This window comes from Dromiciops gliroides, chromosome 1 (assembly GCF_019393635.1).
Source record: "Dromiciops gliroides isolate mDroGli1 chromosome 1, mDroGli1.pri, whole genome shotgun sequence".
Classification (NCBI taxonomy): domain Eukaryota; kingdom Metazoa; phylum Chordata; class Mammalia; order Microbiotheria; family Microbiotheriidae; genus Dromiciops; species Dromiciops gliroides.
In genome coordinates this window covers 452,581,844-452,606,791 of record NC_057861.1, presented here as the reverse complement: position 1 = coordinate 452,606,791, position 24,948 = coordinate 452,581,844, and the positions used below count along the sequence as shown (strand labels likewise).

General features: G+C 36.2%; 1 protein-coding gene across 1 annotated transcript in view; it reads right to left on the bottom strand.

Moving 5' to 3' along the window:
- Positions 1–24,948, bottom strand: part of ADGRV1 (adhesion G protein-coupled receptor V1) — a 786,537-nt gene that overhangs the window by 628,603 nt on the left and 132,986 nt on the right. Inside the window, 8 exon segments of the mRNA XM_043996987.1 lie at positions 6,942–7,151; positions 8,474–9,285; positions 10,730–10,911; positions 12,506–12,750; positions 13,019–13,234; positions 14,749–14,964; positions 19,472–20,081; positions 24,037–24,176. Coding sequence (XP_043852922.1) covers positions 6,942–7,151; positions 8,474–9,285; positions 10,730–10,911; positions 12,506–12,750; positions 13,019–13,234; positions 14,749–14,964; positions 19,472–20,081; positions 24,037–24,176 — 2,631 coding nt within the window.

Genomic DNA, 24,948 nt, shown 5'->3' with positions numbered 1-24,948 from the left:
CCTCCTGCTGTCTTTCAGCTTGTTTTTCATAATTTGTTCTTTGACTATCACCTTTTACCATTATCTCTAAACTCTAAACATGCCCATATTCCCAGATACTTTTCTTCTTTTTCTCTGTTTAACAAATATAAGCCAACACTCATTTTCACCGCTCTCAAATCAGCTTCTCTCTCCAAGTCACACATTTCATCATTTCTTGCCAACTAGTCCAGTCCTTCGGGCCCACATCTTTGCAGTTGTCTTTGACCTCTCTTCCCCTCACCCCCCATCTCCACTCAGTCCCCTGCTTCTCCAAATTCAGATTCAATAAACATGTATTAAGAACCTATTGTCATTGTCCTTAATCCTGAAGAAAATGTGAAGGTTATATTAAGGTATGACCCTTTGCCCTTATGGAGCCTAATTGATGAGACATAAACATAGACAAACATCATGCATGATATCACATAAAAATATATTAGAGAATTACAAAATTAAATGCTGCTAGGTCTGAGGGACATAAGGGAAATTCAGGAAGATCTCTTGGAGGAGGCAATAATTGGATTGGGCTTTCAAGGACTCAACAGGCAAAGAAGAGGAAGGACATTCCAGGCATAAGAAATAGCATGAACAAAAACATGAAGGCAGGAAAAAAGAATATGAACAGAGGGGAGGGAAAAGAATACTGGATTTGAAGTCAGAGGGTCTGGGTTAGGTGACAACTTGTGTAACCTTGAGGAAACCATTGAACCTCTGTGTAAAATGAGAAGGTTGAACTGGATGATAGTGAAGTTACTTTTGATCTCTAAATCAATTGACCCTATGATCCTATTCTGCATGCAAGGAGTGACATGACCAGTTCACTGAATAAGAGCACTTATTCCACTATCCATATGAAAGGGAGTTTAAACCAATGATAAAGTGGATATAGAAAGAATTTGAAGGGTCCTTATCTCAAAATAGGAGGGAAAGAGAGCCTATATTAGGATGGTAGCAGTAGAAGAGCAAAAAAGAGATGGATGTAAAAGCTATTTCAAAGGTAAAACTGACAGGACTTTACAGTTGATTGGCCATGAGAGCTAAAGTAGAGAAAGTATCAAAAATAATACCAATGAGGGGCATCTAGGTGGCACAGTGGATAAAGTCCTGGCCTTGGATTCAGGAGGACCTGAGTTCAAATCCAGCCTCAGACATTTGACATGTACTAGCTGTGTGACCCTGGGCAAGTCACTTAACCCCAATTGCCTTACCAAAAAGAAAATAATAATAATAATACCAATGGATAAAGCCAAGATGGCAGAGGAAAGGCAGTAACCTCTCAGAACTCCTGACACATTCACTCCAAAAAACTCCAAATAATTCCATAAGACAATTCCTGGAGCAGCAGAACCTATAAAGGATGGGAAGAGATCTTTTTCTAAGCAAAGACTGCTTAGAAGGTTGGCAGGAGGGGGCTACTGTGCTGGGGTGGGAGTGGGGCCCAACCCATGGTTGTGCCAACACAGATCCAGCCCCAGACAGACTGCACCAGAAAACTTACCCTCAGAGCCTCTGAATCAGCTGCAGCACAAGTGTCTTCTAGAACTAAGCTCCGGTGAGAGGGTTGAGAGGTTGTCCAGAGAGCAGAATTCGGATGTTCTACCCCAGATGAGAACCAGGAAGCAATCTTGCAGCCCAAGTTGGGGAGGAGCGCATGCTCACCAGAACTATCAACTACAGCAAACCAAATTTTGTTGCCTGGTTGAATAGCAAGTAGGCTTTGGGTTATTTACAGACCAGAGCACAGGCCAGGTGAGTGAAGAACCTGCCCCTCCTTAAATTGTACCACCTTGGACCCCCTGAAGCTTGGGACAGTGCATCTTGGAAGCAGTGTCCCAGTTTAAAAAGGCATTACAAAATAATACCAATGCTTTGAACACGGGAAACTGGGTGAATAGTAGTACAAGAAATGAAAATAATGTAGCCTGGCAAAGAGAAAGATGAACATGCCCTGCCTCTGGACTCAAAGAGCAAGTGATCAAATCCCAACCCTGATACTTACTACCAGTGTGACCTTGAGCAGGTCACTTAAAGCCCACTCTCTAAGACTCAGTTCCCTGTCTAATGAAGGGGTTAGACTAACAGGGCATCTGAAGTCTTTTCCAAGTCTAGACCTAAGATTCTATCATCAGGTTTATATGGGAAGATAAGATGGATTTGGGATACTTAAGTTGGAGATTTCCTATAGATAAGTGGAGATCAATATTTAGAGCTCAATAAAATTTAGGGATAGAAATGCAGACTTGCAAGTCATCTGCAAAGAGGCAGTATTTGAAGACATGGCAGTGAAAGAAATTGCCAAGGAATCATGAGGGGATTCAATGGGGGAGGAAAGAAGATAATTATCAGAAGGATCCAATGCTATGTGGAGGTCACAGATGAGTCCATTAAATCTGGGCATTACATCACTGGTGACCTTTGGGAGAACTGTTTCATAAGAGTATTAAGAGTAGATTCAGGGGCAGCTAGGTGGCGCAGTGGATAGAGCACCAGCCCTGCAGTCAGGAGTACCTGAGTTCAAATCTGGTCTCAGACACTTAACACTTACTAGCTGTGTGACCCTGGGCAAGTCACTTAACCCCAATTGCCTCACTAAAAAAAAAAAAAGAGTAGATTCATATTACAAGGGATTGAAGAGCACATAGGTAAATTGGAGGCATTAGGTGGTAAAAACCTTTTCAAGAATTGAGTCAAAGAAGTGGAGATAGAACAGTAACTCAATGTCATAGAATAGTTATTTAATGTTTTTAGAGTTGAGGTGTATTTAAAAATAATTATAGGGGCAGCTAGGTGGCACAATGGATAAAACACCAGCCCTGGATTCAGGAGGACCTGAGTTCAAACCCAGTCTCAGACACTTGATACTTACTAGCTGTGTGACCCTGGGCAAGTCACTTAACCCTTACTACCCCACAAGAAAACAAACAAAACCAAAAAAGAATTTAAATTAAAAAATAAAAATACTTGTAGGCATATGGGAAGAAGCCAGTGGAGCAGGAAAGGTTTATGACACATGAGTGAGAGACAGGATATTGGTGGAACAAGATCCCAGAGATGGGAGGGAATGGTCATTTACAAAGTAATTTCTGGAGTGGAGAGTAGAGATTACTCTTCAGTGACTAGGTGAGGAAGGAGGAGAGGGGATGATAATGATAAGAAGTTTTGAGGAATAGAGGAGAGGAGCTAAGGGAGATTAAATCAGTGATAGAGGCAGCTAAGTTATCTGCTATTAAGTTGTAGGCATGTAACTATAATGTTGGAGGCAAGAGGAAAGAGAAGGCTGGGACAGCCCCTAACAGGAATGACACAGTATGCTGATAAGGGTAGAATTAAAGGCCTATTGAGTAGAGACAAAAGTTCAGCTCAGATTATGTATCCTAAATTTGTAGTGGGTGAAAGAAGCAATAATACTTATTATTCATCTCATCTCATCTTTTTCAATGGAGTTCAGACAAAAATAATCCTGGCACAAGTTACTATCCTATGATTCTTTTATACTTAATGTTCTGAAGACTCTTGCAGTGGTGCATAAAATGACTGCTTTTTTGCAATTTAGTTAAAGTACTGGACTATAAGCTTACCTTCTATTGGTTCACTGAAAGAATTTTCAGGGCAATTCCAGGAGCAGACAAAAAAACATGAATCATATTGCCTCATGAACCTTTCACAAGATTTCTATTTCTTTCAGGCAATTTCAATGTCTTGAAAGTTCTTCATTTCCCATAGATATTAAAAACACTGTTCTTAAAGTTTCATGGATCAATATTATTCCCAGACAATTGTGGGGAAGAGTTTTGTCTGAAGTAATGCTGCAGCACAGTTTATTTGTTGAATTCTCAAGGATATTTTGAGGTCTTTATTTGTAGTATGATGGGGTTTTTTTTTTGTTTTGTTTTGCTTTTTGGGTTTTTTTTGCGGGGCAATGGGGGTTAAGTGACTTGCCCAGGGTCACACAGCTAGTAAGTGTCAAGTGTCTGAGGCCGGATTTGAACTCAGGTCCTCCTGAATCCAGGGCCGGTACTTTATCCACTGCGCCACCTAGCTGCCCCCGTATGATGATTTTTTGTGTTAGTTTATGAAAGACATAAGTTGCTTATCTACAGTTCTAACCAGCAGTCTGGATCTTTCTGGACATTTGACAGGTACTAAATATGTGCAACCTGAAGGCATATGTTCTATAATTTTCTTCAATAAATTTGCAAAATCTCCAATAATCAACAAGTTAGAAATCCTTAAGATTTCCACAATTACTGGTAGCAACGACCTGATCCTGAATTTCCTACCATTATAAACCTTTCAAATTTTATAATCAAATCTACATGACCCATTCACTTAATCAATACATCTTTATTGACATATTATTGAGTGAATTCCTGTGGATATTATCTGTGGATGGCATTTTGATTCCATCTTTACTACTACTACTACTACTACTACTACTACTACTACTACTACTATTACTATCACTACTACTACTCTACTATTACTACATCTACTAAATCTTTTGTGAATTCTTTTTTGGTGGTTTTGTTCTTTAGATGTTTGGGGTTTTTTTTAAAGAAGGATAAGCAGAATAGAAGGATAATTGCTTGATGGAAATTTTTTAAAATTACAAATAACTCAAGTAAAGTACTGATTAGTTCTGTTTTTCCCATCTTATGTTAATTATTAATTCTTAAGCTCTGTATGTGCTACAAATAAATAAGCATGCAATCATGTGTTTTCATGACAGTTATTACTGCATGGGACAGGACAACATACAGAATTTTTGCATAACATTTGTGATCAGATTTTTTTATAAAAACATCTTTAAGCACGATTAAGTAATCAAATATGGAAATAACAAAAAATAATGATGCCTTATATTTGTATGGCATGTTATAATGCTCAATGTACTTTCATAAATATAATTTGATGAACAAAACAGTCCTGTGACTTAGTGATATCAAGTATTATTATCCCCACTTTATAGGGGACCTTAATCAGTTGCACAGGAGGTTAATTAAATGACTTAAGATTCCAAAGCTATTAAGTTTTTGAAATAAAAATAAAATCCAGGTTTTCTGATCCCTACTATATTGTGCTTCCTAGTACAGAAATGATACTGGGAATGTTTTATAGTGAAATGAGATTTTACCTAGAACACATTATGATTATTTTATTAATACTGCTCTTAAGGGTCACTGGTATATTACTTCTGCTTATTATGTGATCACCTTAACTTGACAACTAATTGTTGAGTGTCCACATAATCAGAACCATGGATGAAAATAGGGCATTAGGACATGTACACAGTAGGTTACAAAGCACTGATATACAATAACGTAAAAAGTATTCTTCTTTACATTGTAATTACAATGTTCTTTACATTGCAATTACAATGACTTTGTAAAAACTTCTTTTACATATATTCAAATTGCATCATGAAACAGAATAAGATGAAATAAATGATCTGCTTTGCAAGACCAATGCAAAGCGCCAGTTCATGAGGGACCGCCCCTCTGGACAAAACTTTCCTCTCTCCCTTTTCTATATTGATATTAACATATTGTTAGTTAGCATATGATATTATTTTTGGCTGTTTCATTGAGCAAACTCATCCGTTTTTCAAATGAAACAAAAGGAGGGACTGTAATGATTGGAATGACGCCACCTGCTGGAGACTTACTATAGGAATGCTCCACCATGAGGAGAATGCCTCTGAGGGCAAGGCCATGCGACTTTTCCTTGGCGTCAGGAAGTGATGTTTGCTCATGGGTACTGTCTATCAAGGCTACCAGCCAATTAACTTGAGGAGCCTCCCATTTCTGGGAGGAACACATGAAGTAGGAAGCGGAAGCTGGGGGAGGAGTTCTCTCTCTTTTTGTTCCTGACCTCGCCATGGAAGGTCAGATGATAAGGTCTCTTAGAAATAGTTAGATTTTACCTTTCTCTCTCTCTTTACCAAATTCTTATTCTCCTTAATAAATGCTTAAAAGTCTAACTCTTGCTAAAGCTTATAATTTATTGGTGACCATTCATTAGATATTTTAGACAGTATAGCTAGAATTTTAGCCCCTTATACTAATGATGTAGTAAAAACTATTGTTACAACTTATTTCACAGAAGCAGATTTTCCCCTAAAATAAAAATGCCAAAAAAGCATTTTAGCCAAACAAAATGTGTTCCATTAATACATGAAAAGTGGTTCATCACCAGGTTGTCTTCAGAGAGGTAAAAAATTCAACTACAACAATTCTCATAGAACATTGATGGAAGAAAGTTTCCACACCAGAGAAATCATAGATTCTTAAGGTATTAAAGAACAAGTGCATTAAAAAGAAAGCATTACATGTGACAGCCAACACTACTTGTGGATTGAATAAAATTGTATTCTTCATAGAAAAGAAGGGGAAATATATACTTTCTACAAGAATCTGCAAGACTAACTTTGCACATTATTGCCTATGCACAGACAGCAGATTCTAAAATCATTACGCAATCCTAAAAAAAACTTTAGAATGCAGTTTTTGCTATTCATTTGCAATGAAATTGCCAAAGATAAAGATGCAAGTTGACTTAATTTTGAGTATGTTTTTTCTACTTCATCTTCTGCCATGTATGTTAGTTGCATATGATATAATGAGCTTTGAAGTTGCTTGTTTGCATCATGAACACTAGAATGTGAGGTAACTAATGCCCCAAGAAATACAATGGGTAGACCCCATTTACTTTGCAAACTGAAATTTCCATAAATGTCCAAGTGGGGACTTGCTTATAGGAAGCCAGGTATTCCAATGACCCAAACAAGCTTTATTCATTCCTGACATTACACTTACCAAAACTGCAAAATGAACAAACACCAAAAGCTTTCATAACCTGTATGAATGAATAATGTCCATGGAAAAAGAGAATGAATGTAGTAAACAGAAAAAATAACTTACCTTCATGACCAATAACAGACCTGGAGCCTGTGTGAAAGCTAACAATTCCTGCAACATGGTCATTGGCCAAAATGTTCACTGTAACAGTGTCAGAACTGGGCAAAATACGACTCCCACCTTCAGTGTAAACCAAACTGACTATAATGTTTTCATCATCCTCAGGCTCAGAATCATCTAAAATGATCAAAGTCACAGTCTTTTTGGTTTCACCTAAAGTAATGAAATTAATAAGAACAATATAATCACTGATTTTCAAGACCAATTCCAATCCATTATTTTCCTAAGTGCTAGGGAGGGCCAGCTCTGCTGTACCAGTATCCACTCTTTTTTTTTTTTTTTTTTTTGGTGTGAGGCAATTGGGGTTAAGTGACTTGCCCAGGGTTACACAGCTAGTAAGTGTTAAGTGTCTGAGGCTGGATTTGAACTCAGGTCCTCCTGAATCCAGGGCCAGTGCTCTATCCACTGCGCCACCTAGCTGCCCCTAGTATCCACTATTGAAGTAATTTTACTCGGGCATAGATCAATGTCATTATTATACTCAGTAAACCCCAGTGTCTTTTTGGTGCCTCTAGGATAAAATGAGAAGGCAGGGACAGTTTCTGCCTTTATATTCCTGATGCTTAGTGCAGCACCTGACACACATTATATTCCTGATAAATGCTTCCGGTAGGAATGATAATTTAGGACAAACACAATAAGAGAATGGAATTAGAAAAGGTACTCTCTCTGAGTGTGTATGCATATACATATATACACACAAATATGTATGTGTCATATAATATATGCTATATATTTATAGTATAGCATATACATACATTGTATACATAACAAATATTGTATAGATAGTATAGTATATTATATATTCTATTATGCCAAGAATATGTACTGTATATTATATTACCTCATATATACATACACATTGCATATGCTACATATTGTGTATACACTATATCATATATACCATACGACAAAATGTATTATATAATATTTAATATAATAAACATAACACCATCATAATTATATAATTATAATTTTAAATAATATTTAATAGTATATGCTATACTAGAAAATATGTTATACTACATGACATACTATTACATAGTATATTCTTAGTATGGTATGTACAATATATTGTATACACAATAAGTAGTATATACAGAATATGGTACCCACTATATAACATACAATATGCTATACAATATATAGCACATGCTATAACACACATATAGTATATAGTATATGTGCCACATACTGTATATACAATATATTGTATATAATATGCTATAAAATTTAGCATGTGTACTACATATAGTAACTCTTCCAATCCCTTCCTTTCTCTATATACATGTTGCATATACTATGTATATGTTTACTGTATATACTTTATAGTGTATAGAATCTATATATGTGCGATATATAGTGTGTATATATGTACGTATATAAAATGTTATTTATGATCACAAAGACATTCCAATTCTTTCTAGAAATATGAACATAATAAATATTAACATTCAAATCATACTATAGCTCACCTTCAACAAATGTCAGAATCTCTCCTTCACCTATAAAGTCTACACCTTCAATCGCTGTTCCACCAACAACACGCCACTCCACTGTGACCTGGCCTAAGCTGCCCCCTATTCTCTCAATCGACAGGTGTACCATGGTTTGGGGCTGCTCTTGAACTTCCACATACTGGCCATCCTCTGATGTATTAGGGCTGATACTGTAGATTTTGAATACCCCAAAGGCATCACCATTCAACATTATGACAACTGTAGAGGTATTTGGCTGTCCAATGGTTGGTTGGTTTTGGGGGCTGGCTGAGATGTTCATCAGTTCAACCTCCAGAAGAGAAATAGTGAAACTCTCATCCATCTCTGGGAGATCATCAGGAAGGATAGAAACTGTGAGGTTTGCAAATTCATCACCCTCCAACATTATAGTCCATTGCCTTATCACGGGCTCATAATCACTCCCAGCCACAGCCTGTCGGCTAAAAAGGGCAGCTACCCTTGTCATGTTTTTCCTGTAAGTACAAAATTCTGAGCTGTTGCCAATGGGGCTAGTCCATGTAGTGATCCAAAAACACTGGGGAACCTCAGAAGAAACAGAAATGGAAAAGGCTAAACATGCTGGTTCTTTAAGGCACAGAGTAGCACATGTGTGCTGAGGATCCACAGTTGCAGAGACATTCACCCAAGTTCTTCCAAGCTGATCTGGAAATCTTTGAGCTGGCAATTCATAAAAGGACAGGACATCTTGACCCTCCTCCATTGCAAGAGCCACAACATCAATATCTGAAGTGCTATAATAGAGCAGCAGCTGGCCAAATCGCCCTCCACTAAAAAAAAAGTGCAGTAATAATTGAGAACTAGGTTAGTACATCAGAATAATTTTACTTAATTTCTCTTGGATTCTAATGATGAAAAAAAAGAAACATTTAAGAAGACTAACTGACTGTCATATTTTTCAAGCATGCCAAACAACCCCCCCAAAAAAAACCACTTATCTAATCTCTAAAAATTATCATGATAAGAAATTAAGAGACTTGGGTTCAAGATAGTAACTATAAGTCAGTTCATCTCTCTTTTCTTAAATGTAAAATGAAAGAGTTAGACTGTATTTTCTCTAAGGATCCAGCATCTCTCTGATGCTTACTACCTGTGTGACCTTGGGCAAGTCACTTAATTTTCTTGGACCTCAGTTTTCTCATCTGAGGAAAACGAAGGGATGGGCCTGTAAGACGCATAACAGTTCTAAATCTCTAATTATATGATCTAAACTATACTGTGTCCTTTTTATTAGAAATAGATGTTGGGAAATTGATTTTTCAGAAATATTTATTATTTAGCTGTCATTAGTGACATCATACAAATCACTAGAATTGCTTCTCAAATTTCTTTATACATTAGTCCCCCTCTCCCTCTTTTGAAAATTGCATTACAATGAAACCACAAGGAAAGTAATATGAGAAATTTTTCAGGAGGTAAGGCTTTTTTAAAATTTGGCTTTTGGGGAGCAGCTAGGTGGCACAGTGGATAAAGCACCAGGCCCTGGATTCAGGAGGACCTGAGTTCAAATCCGGCCTCAGACACTTGACACTTAATAACTGTGTGACCCTGGGCAAGTCACTTAACCCTCATTGCCCCACTTAAAAAAAAATTTTTTTAATAAAAAATTAAAAATTTGGCTTTTGACCACAAGTATTTGGATAGATCACATTTTCAATTCTAAAGCATCTTTTGGGTAGCTTAGAGTTTCACCAAAGAAGTGAGAGAAAAATTAAAGTTTGTAAATCATAAACCACTTTGGGTTTTAATTTAGAAATAAGCATCCATTCTATTCCCAGTCATGTCCACTAGAAGGAAATGTAGGTTCAATGCCATGAAAAAAACATCCTAACCATTAAAGCTATCCAAAAGCTGAATAGGCTGGTCAGAGACATGCTGTGTTCCACCTCACTGGATATACAATCACTTATCACCCATGTGGTCATTGAGATGTCTTGGACTAGATGGCCATTGAAGTCCCTCTGAATTCTCAAATTCTGTGACTCTGTGAAAATTAATGACTAAATTTAAGGCTTTAAAATTATACCATAAATAAGCAATCAATGTATTATATTTCACTAAGAAAAGGTGTAATAGGACTTGCATGTTAATAGTACTAAATTTAATCAACTATTATGTACCTTGTAAAATATCTTAGAAATCACAATCACTAAAATGAAATCATTCCAATTATTGAAGAAATTCCCATTAAATCAGAATGTTTGTTCTACAAACCTTCTTCTGACAGTTATGTTGACACAAGAGCTTTTCTCAAGAGGCTCCTGGACACGGTAAACGGATTGAGAAAAGGCTACTGTACCATAAGGATTATCATTGGCAGGTACAATAATATTTGCCACTCGGTCTAACCCAATTGTACCTCCACCAGAGGCATGAGTTAGTTGCACTTGAATAACCTAATAAGAAAGAGTGAAAAACTTTCTTAATAGTATCCCAGTTCTGAGATCAGAGTAAGAATAATAAGAGAAATACTTCAAAATATATACTTGATATACTTGGTTCAAAAAATAATGTTCTATGAACACATGAAGAACCCAGAATGGAACCTAAAAGTAAACTATTTGCCTTCCCCTCACCTACTAGATAGCAAACATAATCATTAATGTGGAGCTAGGAGGTACAGATGAACCTGGAGTCAGGATGACCTGAGTTCAAATTTTACCTCAGATACTCATTAGCTGAGCAACCCTGATCAAATCACTTACCTTCTGTCTGCCTCTGTTTCCTCAACTGTAAAATGAAGATCATATCCCACCTATCTCACAAGGTTATTGTGAGGACAAAATTAGATAATATTTGTAAAGTGCTATGCTTAGCACTTAGCATATAGAAGGTGCATAATAAATGCTTATTCCAACCCTTTCCCTCTTCCTTTGGGTCTAGCTAGAGACCAGCACAAAGCTTGGCACATAGTAGATTCTTAACACATGCTTATTGATTGACTGATTGATCATTGACTGAAAGGGTAAGTGACTTTCCTATAGTCATGTCACAGACTTTCTCATGGGAAAAATAGCTATTCAAATATATGATTTAGATAGAAATATAGTCTATTCATTTTCTGCATCAGCTAAAGCATTTTGACATTTCTTGTCAAATAAATTCTACCAGAGCTTGTTTTTACAACAATAAAATATGGAAGCTTTCTGACAAAAAAAAATGTTTAATACATTCAAAGTTGAGTCACATGATTTTTTAAAAAATATATACCTATTGGCTAATCTCCAAACTACAAGTATTGTTTTAACTGGTTTATAGAAAAACAATTCACACTTGAAAGAAATTCTGTTGGCTTCACCCTGACACCTACTACTGACAGCACTAATATTCTATCATTCTAAATTAATAAAATAAAAATAATATTTAGAAACATATTTCTAAGGAAATCATTATAGGCTCAGATTTTAATGCTGCTTATATTTGATAAAAACAGGGGTTTTTGCCTCATCCAGTAATATAATTAAGATTAATTTATATTCACAGTAAATCTAAATTTTTATTTCTCAGCATGCCTCTTCATCAAAAAGAAATCAAGATTGGGAAGATGCTTAACACGGGTTAAAATCTTCCTTTAATTTAAAGTGATTGGCTCCCACTAAAGCCAAAAGGAAGTACAGATTCAATCAAATTAAAATTTAATATGTCACAAATGGAATAGAAAGAAAAAAATTATGGCTCAGATATTCTAAATGCTCAACTACAATGACCAAAGTCCACATATGCCTTGCAGAAGCTCTATGGACACACAAACTAGTGAATTGTTGATAACACTATACAATTCCTTACAGAGTTATGTTTTTATTTTTTCAATGAGGCTTAGGACTCCATTTTCCATTACTGTGTTTAAAATACCCTTTTGTAAAATGATATGTCAAACACCCTTATTCAAATATAACAGTACCAGTTTCCTATACATGTGCTCTAAGAATCATAAGACAAGGTAACAGAAGTTGATTTACAGTGTCATTCTAAACTAGCTCTTCCTCTCACCTCTTCAATTTCCGGAACGTCGTCAGCCAGGACCTCTAACAACAAGGTTTGAATGGTTTCCCCAGGGGCAAAGGTCACATTACCTGAGACAACTCGCAGGTCGCCAGTGGCAAGTTCTCCATTAATGGTGGCAACCCATTGAACAGTGACATTGCCGAGTGTCCCAGAATTGCGAATTATTGGCAGGTTTACCTTCACAGAATTGACCTCAGGCTCCTCTACTATAAGTTTAGTAGTCTGAAAAACTGAAATGTGAAGCACAGTTAGTTCCAAATACATGGTGAAGCCAAGTCTGTAATGAGTCTTAGATATTGAATCAACCCCATTTTGGTCTTTTGGTATCTGGGATTTCTCTTGGGGAATTTAGGACACTTAAAGTATCAATAGAAAAGTAAAAGGATTAATTCTTTGATTCTATGAAAATGAAGGAAAATCTGTTATGTGGCACATTTCGTCTCAGCAGCTCCCAAAAGATACAAAGTCTAAAGAGGGAAACAAGGTGATCAAGTTTACCAAATAATCCATAAGGATCATCAGAGGCCTCAATAATGATGATTGCCTCTGTTAATGCCCCAAGTTTGGCTCCTCCAGTTGTTTCATTCAGCAGCTGTACTAGAAAAGATTCTTCCAGCTCAGGGTATATATCATCAATGATATATATTGGCACAGCTTTACTGGTTTCACCTTCTAGCAAGACCACATCTGATGAGGCTATACTGTAGTCTTCACCTACCAAATCGAAAAGCAATATAGTTTTAAACTCTGAAGCAAAACAAAAAGAAGTTCAATATCTTTAGAAAATTGATCAATTAATTTATTTCCAAGCTTCAATTTCCTTATTTATAAAATTGGATCAGTAAAACTTGAAGCATCTCCCTCATAAAGATGTAAGTAAAATACTTTTCAAACTGTAAAGGGCTGTGTGTGTGAGTGTGTGTGTGCGTGTGTGTGTGTGTGTAGTAAAGTCATTTTTAAAAATTATTATTATATAGGGAGCAGCTAGGTGGCGCAGTGGATAAAGCACTGGATTCAGGAGTACCTGAGTTCAAATCTGGCCTCAGACACTTGACACTTACTAGCTGTGTGACCCTGGGCAAGTCACTTAACCCCCATTGCCCCGCAAAAAAAAAAAAAAATATATATATATATATATATATATATATATATATATATATATATATATATATATATATATATATAAAAAAGACCAACAAGAACAATAAAGGTGAATTGCTCCCAGCAATTTGAAGCTGATTTGCTAGAAATTTAGTATGTACAAAAACAACATATAACATTAGCAAAGTGCCATAAGGATGGGGGCTGAAGGCACTTACTTTGGCTTTTCCTACCCCTTAGCCTCACTTAATGCTTAGTTAGCTCAGCTAATTCTTTACCAATGAGTGTCATGTCTGCTTCATTGGGGGGTTTTTTGTTGTTGTTTACTAGATATTTTTTTTAAAATTCATAGCACTAGGTTGATCTTTCAGTTTTAGATATATGATAGATAAATGATGGATGGACAGATGGACAGTCATATAAATATCTTTGAAAGTAACCAACCAAGGTTTTTCAGTCCTTTGCCAACACATTAGCAGGAGTCTCATCAGTGCAGAAAACAGTTTTAGTCTAAAAAACCCCTTTCAAAGGTTGCAAGAGTATTGCTGGGGGAGAAGGGATGACCAGTTCCCTAAGATTAGATTAGAAATGAAAAATCTGGTCTGTGTGAATTAAAGAGCTAATGCAGACTTTTGTCTGTTTTCATCATCTCTGCTTGTAGACATGAAGAATAAAGAAGCACAGAAAGTCAGCCTGTTGCCAAGCATTAAGATCCCATGGCTGCTTGTTTTTTTTTTCTGTTCTTCAGCAATCATTTACACATGAATCTCTCCTCAAGGACAACCTCAAAAAGGACAAAAAAAAATCCTAATCGTGTCCTATCTACTTTAGAGTTAGATACATACACTTTTGATCATCATAAAATGTTTGTGTTCAAAAATGACTTCTCTAGTAATTCCCACTAATGTTATGGGCATTTATTGTATATGATACAATATATATATATATGATACAAGATGCTTATTTTCAGCAACTGAATGTGCAGGAATACACTTTTTTCATTATTCTAGCTGACTTTTCTGACTACTACATGTGTATTTGTATGGCTGTATTTATCAAAAGCAACTACAAACTTCTCTAGTAGTCTATCACTGTTTAAGGGTTTTAGAAATGAGATCTTTTCTCACCAGCTATTGCAGTAATTGGCACAGCTTTGAACTTCACAGAAACATCTGCAAAAACTCCTCCTGTTCTTGTCACATTGATAATTGGTCCAACATGATTTTCTGCAACTCGAACAATTGGCGCCGAGAGCTGCAGGGTTCCAAATGCATCATCATTGGCAAGGATAATTAAATGAGCAATGGTGTCTACCTTGGATCCTAGACGTGGAGAATTTGGAACTGTAAAGAGAAAACAATAAAATTCCAGTACAAACTATCAACCCAAGTACTACATTTCTAATGTACTAATAATGGCTGGAATTATTCACTGCAATGTCCATGACAGGGTGAAAATCATGTAATACCCTTTCTCTGATCATTTCCTGAACATTCCTCAACCATGGAGAGCTGAAAGCAGTCCCCGTAGCACTGATCCCAAAACACAATACAGCCAGACATTTATTAAGCACCTCCTGTGTGCACGGCACAGCACCAAGCACTGGAACACATACCACATTTAGGCCAGAAAGAGTCCTCTGCCCTCAGTCTATTAGAGCGATGAGAAACCAAAACAGACAGCTAGGATACACAGCTTGTTTTTTGACTGGACCTGGGATTTTATTGCTACAGGGAATTTACAGGGGAAAAAGTTTTCTACTAATACATATCAACCAACATCTGCAAGTACTGTCTTACAGGAGGGGTTCTTATCCTTTTCTCTGCCATGGACTCCTCTGGTAGTCTGGTTCCGCTTATGGACTGCTCCTAAGAATAATGTTTTAAAATTCAAAAACATAAAATACCTAGGATTGTAAGGAAACCAATGATAATCAAGTTCACAAACCCCATGTTAGGAAAGCCTGTAGGTGATTGAAGCACTGAAATATTGTTATTATTATTGCTACTAATTATAAGAGCTAACATTTATACAGTAGTTTAAGGTTTGCAAAGTGCTTTATCTCCAATCTTTTGTCCCTGTGAAGTAGCTATTATTGTCCCCATTTTACAGATGAGGAAATTAAAGTTGACGAACGTTATGCCACTTGCCCAAGGCCATGTAGTTAATATGTGTCAAATGCAAAATCTGAAACTCAGGTCTTTCTAAATCTGAGGTTGGTTATTACTGATGTCATCATGCCTTTATAAAATCACATGATAATGTCATTAGACAGCTACAAAATAGAATTATTTGAGGAAGACTGCTACGTTAACTAAACTATGTTTCTTTCTGGCTCCTTCTTTCTTCCTACCACTCCCTCTGTGACTTTGCTCACGTAGTTAGGCTTTCATGGCAGGAATTAGCCCTCTGTCTTTCCCTCACATACACTTGCTAAAGTTTCTTCCTTTCTTTAAGGCCAAACTATGGGCCATTTCTCCCAAGGAACCTTTCTTGCTTCCCTTTTCTGGGGATTATCTGTTGGTTAATTTTATTAAGCTGTTTTTTTCTCTGTTTTAAAAAAATCTTTTGTTATTTGGGATGGCTTCATGGGTACTGTAGAGGGAGGAATCAAATAGTACACAAAAACAAAAGATATTATAAAAAGAAAATCAAATTTAAAAATAAGAAAAAAGCATTAGTGTTGAGTTATAATTAACATATGAGGTAATTCATATGCGTTTTAAATAGAATAGCAGTAATATAGACGTAGCATGTTAGGGTCTGTCTGTTGTTTTGCTTCTTACACATGTTTCCTCATTATGCCAAATGTTAGCCCTATCTTCTGACACTGATCATTCTGCCCTGCTCCCTGGACCAAATATAAATCAATTAGTCTTCCAGCTTGATTTCATTTATGAGCTCTGGTAATTGGCCAGTGCTTTCATGGGAGGAAAAAAAAAGCAAGGAGCCTGAAATGTCCCTGCATCTCTCTGTCCACTGAATTCTTTCTGTTCTTATGGACCAGTATTATATAATTTAGCACTTAATTATTCCCTACTTGTCTCAGAGATGACAGTTTTATTTTTTTTTTGTTTTCCCTCCAGCTAAACATTCCCCCCCTAGGAAGCAATGATTATGTCTTACACTTGTAGAATGGGTATACTGGCACATTTCCCATAGAACAATGTGTGTGTTCTGCTCTCTTTCAGCAGAATACATGCCTTGGCCCCTTGCTAAGAGACAGCCACCCTCAGCAAGTCCTGACTGATCCATTTGTCCCCATAATTGGGGAACTACATCAAAGACACTTGGCCACATAGTCTGGAGGAACTTCCCCCATCAGCAGGCTATAAAAGCTGTAGAAGGGTTCTCCACTTTCTCTCTTTTAGGCAGCTTCAAGCTAGCAGAATTCCAAAGAGAGACGTATGGAGTGTTTCTATTAGTCTTATCGCCTCTTGGGGGTTCAGAGGAAGAACGTTCCTCTTTACTCTGTGGCAAATCATCTTTGATGCAATCTCTCCTTTCAAGGAGATCAATGGACTAATCAGAGATTGCTGGGATGCCCACGTCCTTTGGCAAGAGACCCACGTGCATGCCTAGATTTCTAATACTCTATACCCCAAGTACACAATTCACTAAAGTTATTATACATTAGGCTCCTTGAAAATAGGAACTATATCTTATTTACTGCTATAACCCTCAGTTCCTGCCTAGGACATAGTTTTATATATAGGTACTCAAGGAATGTTTAAGGAATATTAAGTGCTTAAACAAAGACTTACATATTCTACTCTAGTTAACTTCATACCACCTGATTTCTCAGCTAACAACTACAACCTGAATCCTTAACTTTTCACTAGGGAAATTTTCTACAGATTTTATTTTACCTTTATGGTGAACATTTTTATCAATACTCAATCATAAAGGTCATTATTTTTACTCATCAAACTAAAAATAAGACCAAAAAAAAGCTAAAAACTTTTTTTAAAAAAACAGTTAACAAATAAGATTTAGATAAACTTTTGTTCATTGAAAACAAAACTTTACTTCAACAATACAAACCTGAATAATGAAACACAAAATACTGGTTCCCTCCATCCCTTTTTTGGGGGGAACATTAGGCTGCACCTACATCCAGTACATCTTGTATCCCATGTCTATGCAAATGCACTCATGTTTTGGTATGTCTTTATATGTGTATATGCTGTTGCCCCTCCCCCCACTGAAAGTAGTGGGCTCCTTAAATACAGAAACTATTTGTTTTGTCTTGGTACCCCTGGCACGTAGCACCATGCCTGACAAGTGATAAATATACAGTGATTGACCAATTATAGGATTTAAAAATGTATTTTTGAGAGAAAAAAGCCCACAGTTACAAGAATAATCACACACCTTTATTTTAGTTTCTTTGTAATTACAAGCTGACCCTAAGATCCTAGAACTGTCTCAAGGATTCTTCTACTGAATTTATATGGGCTTTCTGCACATACCAGTTTGACCTACATTACCCTAAAGCATCCAGACTTTACTGTAGCTGTAGACTGCTATTACTTCCTGTTCCACAGATGTATTTTAAAACAAGATTCAGAAGCCACCAGGGTATATTCAGCTGTGTTACAGATCTTTGGCTCTTTCCCTGCTCTCTCTTTTTTGTATACTAGGGGTCTTCTTTGTCCCTGGGGGAAAACAAGATCTTACTATGAGCAGTCCCTTATTAACAAAATCCTTACTTACAAACTATACACAGTGCCACAGTGGAATCCTGTTCAAAACCCAGTTTCCCACACTCCCCCCCCAAAATCACTCCCCAGGGGAGGGCAAAGAACTGCCCCAAATGAGCAGCTGCCCATGTAATTCCAAATCCACAGTCCTTTGCCCCTTCTCCTCTCTTTTTTTCCTTAGTCTTAGCCATGGCAATCAATTAGAGCTGTCTAGGGGAGAGAGGTACCTGCCAAGTCCACCAGCCCTCTTAGTTCCTACTAGCAGAACCTCTTCTACTCTGCCTTACTGGATGGAGCCCTGACTACCAGCAGCCACTCTTCTGGACTGTGAGGGTGGGTCTCACCTCCAGGGAGAGATGTGTTCTCCCTTTGTAATTCCAAATGTATTTTACTTGTTCATCTGTTAGCCCCATGAAGGCAAGGGGTTATGTCTTACTTACCTGTATGTACCTAAATCAGTACCTACCATTGTGCAGTGTGTATAAAAGTCACTTAATCAATATTTGCAGAATGAATGACTGAAAACACATAATAAAGATTCAGCTACATTCGGGTAAAATAAACATTTGGTGGCCTAGAACCTAGCCATCTTTTACAACATAGTTTCTATGGGAAAACGCATTTTTTGTGGCAAACTGACTGAAAAATGAACTTTTGAACATTATCCATTAAAAAGGTAGGGGCTCTATGTACCACCAGTTTTAGGAAAATTTTCTTTTTTATATCTTCACCTAAAAACAGCTCAAGGAGGAATTAAGGGAAAAACATGAACTTATGCCTAATAAAATTAACAGAACCAGAACAGTAGTTGCAAAGATGAAAAAAAATGAAAAAAATTAAAAGGAAACATATTCTCTGAGTAACTGAAAAACCAGTGATGGTCTAGAGAACAGATAATGAAAAATGCCTCTCTCTGCCAGAGAAGTGTGATACTGCAAGAGTACTATCAGATGCAGTCCTTATATTTGGTGTTTTTATGTATTAAAGGGTAAGTTCAATCTGAAGGGGCAGGGTGAAGAGAAAATTATCTCCCCCACCAAAACATGACTACAATATAAAGACCAAAGGCATTAATATAACATATTTAGGTTATTTTGAACTGCTAGAGTTGCACTACGATGGATAAGTAAAACAAAATCATACTTACTTGGTCGATCCTGTACTCTCTCTATTAATGTAACGTTGACCAGCTCAATAAACACAGATTCTGACCTTTCTGGTTCATCATCATCCAAAATAGGAATAATAACTGTTGCCTCACTCATGTTAGCTCTAAAAATAGTGAAACCAGAAACAGGTATGTAGTCTCTTCCTTGAGTTGCTCTGGCTAAATTAGATGGAAAAAAAGGTGGCTTCTCCATATCATCCATTGTTGCATAGGTAACCATGACTGTTCCTAGAAGACCTTTTAATCGTATGATTGTGAGAGTAACATTCTGACTTGCTTCTTCAACTTGGATTGGTCTGTTTTCCTCAGAAAAGATGAATATTCCATACGGGTCATCACTGGCCAAAACTGTTAATGTAGCATTTGTATGGACTCCCAGGCAGCCGTTGGAAACATTTATGATTAAAATGGAAAATGTTTTATCCAGCTCAGGAATGTCATCAGGCAGTATTTCCACAGTTATATTGGCACTCATCTGTCCCATCTCAAAAGTGATGTTGCCAGAAGTGAAGGCAAGGTCTCCAAAAACATCAGAGGGAATGTTCCAATGCAAAGTTACTCGGGACAAAGCCCCATGGCTTCTCACAACCTAAAGAATATGGAAAAAAATCAAAGCTCATATCAATGTGTATCATAATATGAGTTATAAAATTCAAGTTTCTGTATGATGAAAAGTTTTTCTAATGTCAATGTAATGGTAACAGAATAGTAAACAAGCTTTCAAAACAAATGTTTTAGTTTTTAATTAAGTTAAAGCTTGATATTTTCTTCAGGGGGCAGCTATGTGGTACAGTGAATAAAGCACCAGCCCTGGATTCAGGAGGATCTGAGTTCAAATCTGGCCTCAGACACTTGACACTAACTAGTTGTGTGACCCTGGGCAAGTCACTTAACCCCCATTGGCCTGCAAAACAAAAAACAAAAAACAAAAAACCAAACAAAAAAACACATGATATTTTCTTCAATTCTAATATACATTAGAAATAAACTAAATATGGTTAACTCAAATTATATTTATGATTATCCATGGCATCTTTCTTGGTTTTTTAATAAATTATTAACAAAATAATTTATTTTATTCTGAACTTAACAAATACACAAAAAGGACATTTCCATTTAAAAAATAAAGCAAAATAAAAAGGTAACATGTGAAACTGTGAGTCTCTATTTCATACAGCTTGCTTTTAGAAAAGTATATAATTGGGTCAACATGTTACTTTTAAAACTGCCCTGTGTGCCTGAATAACTGACTTTGTGTTCTCCTCTCCTCCTTCCACTCCTCCCCAACCCCACCTTATTTATACCTGGCCCTCCAAGGACTTCAGTTCATGCTCATTTTGTGGTGAGCCTAAGTGGCCAGAGCAGCTATCTACAATAATAAGGTGGTTCTTAGACCACTGAACAACAACCTGCATCCAGTGGGCCTTTGATTTTCCCCTTCTCCTCTTCCTTCCTTCAAATACCCACTTTTCCAGACATTTTTTTAATTTGTGTTCCTTATTGCTGCCACAACCAGCATGATTGTATAGAGCTCATTTAGATCATTTACATACCGAGAGTTATATTAAAGCAGAACGCACACACACACAAAAAAAAAAAAAACCCAAAACTGCCCTGTGTGGAGCAGCTAGGTGGCGCAGTGGATGAAGGCCTGGCACTGGATTTGGAAGGACCTGAGTTCAAATCTGACCTCAAACACTTGACACTTATTACTTGTGTGACGCTGGGCAAGTCACCTAACCCTCATTGCCCTGCAAAAACAAACAAAAAACTGTCCTGTGTTTCCTTCTGTTATATTTTATGCATTTAAAAAAAACCTGCTTCAATAACATTCTGAGGCAATCTTACTTTTAATATGTATAGTAGTATCTAGCTGTACTTTATTTTGTACAATATAGTCCTAAAAAGTTAGCTTTATAAAAATTTTATGTAAACCAAATCATACATTACCTGCCCTTAGTTATAAAGTTATAAATACATTTTCAAATAAACTTTGAGGAATGATAAACCTCATTCTTAAGAATGAAAAAATTTATGTCACCCATTAAAAGGAATAAAATAATTTTCATCAAACAAATTAATGCTACTATTCCATATAAGTATTTTACTGAACCTTAAACTATGATAATAAAAATTACAATCCCTTTGATAAGCTATAAGGAGATATATAAAATAATAACACACTTATACAGCACTATAAGGCTTATAGAACATTTTCCCATTAAGAGGATACTATATAACGCCCATTTTATAGATTAGGAACTTGTTACATGGGGAGGTTTGGCTACTTGTGTGAAATAACAGTTAGTAAATGTCACCGCCAAACTCAGGTCTCCTGATTCTACAATATCATCCTGTCTTCTAGATAGCTTTGGGCACTTAGTCCTTAAAATTTAGTCTGTGGTTTTATCTGTCCTTTTACCATATACTACATTATATGTTATTTATTATGAGTGATCTCTCCTAACAGGCTAAATAAATAGATAAAATAGCTAAGAAGGCAAGGCTAGGATTTCAATTGCTTCTGTGTATATCTTAACAGTATGGTTTCATTAGACTATGTAAAGCTATGTGTATTGTGAGAAAATAATGGGTTTGGGGATCCCCAGGATAGTATTGAGGTTGACTGGATTGCCTTTACTGATTAACTCACTTGAAGTTGACTTAGTTGAAAATACACCTACCTGAGGGCCTGGTCCTCAGAGGGTGTGTTCTCTGAGCCCTGACCTTGGGCATGTTCTGCTCATGGACCGCCCTCAATTCCAGTGAACCAATGGATTTGGGTGATGCTGGCCAATTAGCTTGGAGCAGTGTGTAGGGACCGCCTCTCAATTAGACCTGCAGGAAGCTTCGGGTCACAGAAGCATAGAGACTTCCCTTTTGTCCTGAGAATCTAAGGCGGTGGCAGTGCCTTGTTCTCCATGACTCTTCTATCCTTGGTACATAGGGCTTCTTAACTTTCTGAGCCAGGTATTCTCTTTTTACTAATATGTGGTATGCTTTAATAAATGCTTAATGCCCAAAACTGGTGCTAAAGCTTCTAATTTATAAGTAACAAATATGTTAGAAACCCCATCTAATTTTCCCCACATTTGCGACAGAAATAAAGCGACCACAAAAAAATTTAAAAGCCACAGTATAAAGGGTAATACCATATCCAAATTAAGAGAACATGGAATAGTTAATCTATCAGATTTATGGACAGAAGAAGAATTGAGGACCAGAAAAAAAAATAGAGAGCAAAACAAAGCATAAAATAGATAATTTTGATTATATAAAATTTTAAAGCTTCTGTACAAACAGAACTAATGTAACTGAGATTATAAGGAAAACAGAAAACTGGGAATTTTTGAAAGAAGCATCTCTGATAAAGGTCTGATTTCTCAAATATATAGAGAACTAAGTAAAATTTATAAAAATAGAAGTCATTCCCTAATTCATAAATGATCAAAGGTTATGAAAAGGCAGTTTTCTGACAAAGAAATCAAAGTCATATGAGAAAATTCTCTAAATCAGTATTGATCAGAGAAATGGAAATTAAAACAACTCTGAGGTATCACCTCACACCTATCAGAGTAGCAAATATAACAGAAAAATAAAAATATTGTGTGTTGGAAAACTAGAATGCTAATCCACTGTTCATGGAGTTGTGAAAAGATCCAACCATTCTGGAGAACTATGCATACCCTTTGATCCAGCAATACCGCTGCTAGGTTTATATCCCAAAGACATCCCTCAAAAGAGAAAAAGACTTATTTGTATAAAAATATTTATAGCAACTCTTTTTGTAGTGGCTAAAAATTGGACATTCCTCATCAATTGGGGAATGGCTAAACAAGCTGTGGTATATGATGGTGATGGAATATTATTGTGCTATAAGAAATGACAAGCAAGATGATTTCAGAAAGATCTGGAAAGACATATGAACTGATGTATAGTGAAGTGAACAGAACCAGGAGAATGTTGTGCACGGTGACAGCAATATTATTTGATGAAGAACTGTGAATGACTTAACTATTCTCAGCAATACAATGACCCAAGATATTCCCAAAGAACTAATGAGGAAGCATACCATCTACCTCCAAAGAAAGAACTGATATTGATTGAATATAGACTGAAGCATACTATTTTTCACTTTCTCTCATTTTTTCTTTTATTCAAGTTTTCTTATACAAAATGACTAATATGGTAATATTTTACATAACCGCACATGTATAACCTATATCCGATTACTTACCGCCTCAGGGAGAGGGGAGGGGAGGGAGGGAAGGACTGATAGAATTTGGCACTCAAAACTTATAGTAAAAATGTTTATTATTATTTTTAAATAAATAAAGCTATGTATAGTTGCAGAATAGCAAGATTCCATTGTATTCATTGCTAAGCACAAAAACAAATACCAAAATCCAATAGAAATTATTTTTAAATCATTAATTTGTATCTACAATGCTACTGTTTTCCAATACAACCATTAATGGAAACAAATTTGGGAATCAAATATTGCCTAAAATATTACAAAATAAAATGAAATGAAATTTACTTGCCTTTAATGTAACTGAGCTCCATCCATCTTCAGGTTCGGTTCCACTGACATGTAATGACTCTGGGCTGAATTCAAATACACCATGAGCATCATCCGAAGCCTCAATGGTTACTATAATTTGGGAAGCTATTCCTAAACTGGCTATATGTACCAGTTTTTTAAAAAAGGAAAGGAAAGTATACCTCTAATTAGCATTTTAGGAACAAGGCTAGCATTTTATTTTTATGAAAAACTTTAATCTTCACAACAACCCTTTCAGGTTATGTAGTTCTAATATCCCCATTTTAGAGATAAGGAAACATATTTAGAAAGATTAAGTGATTTGCCTAAAGTCGCATAGCTAGTAAGAGGTGAATGAACAAAATGCATCTAGTTCTCATCTGCTAGTAAAGAAATTCAAACTTGTCATTTTGTAACCTTTGGAGCATCAATTTTGTAAAAAGGAAGATACAAAGTACATGAAAATATAAAAATAAATATAAAATTTGGAGATTTTGTTCTATGAAAGAGAAAATTTCTCAGCAGAGAGAATGTGGAAAAGGTCAGACACAATGACTACTGAGAATATATGTCAAATGAACATACATTCTAGAACAAGATCATCCCTAATTTTTTTCCAATCCAAATGAAGCACTTTGATTTCCAACATCACAATAATCCTAACCTACCATACTAATATTATTATACTACTATATGTCTTCTTTCACATTTCCAAATGTTTCATACCAAAATACCTACTACTTCCAAAAAAACTGTGCTCAATTTTTGAGTGGTCTTCAAGTAGTTAGCCAGATATGTGGCATACACGAAAAGGTGATATAGTAAAGATGTTGCGTGAAGGACTGCAGGAAGTTGGGAATATTAAGGAAAAAGAAGAAATGTTACTGGAATATACTCCATTGTATGAAAAAAG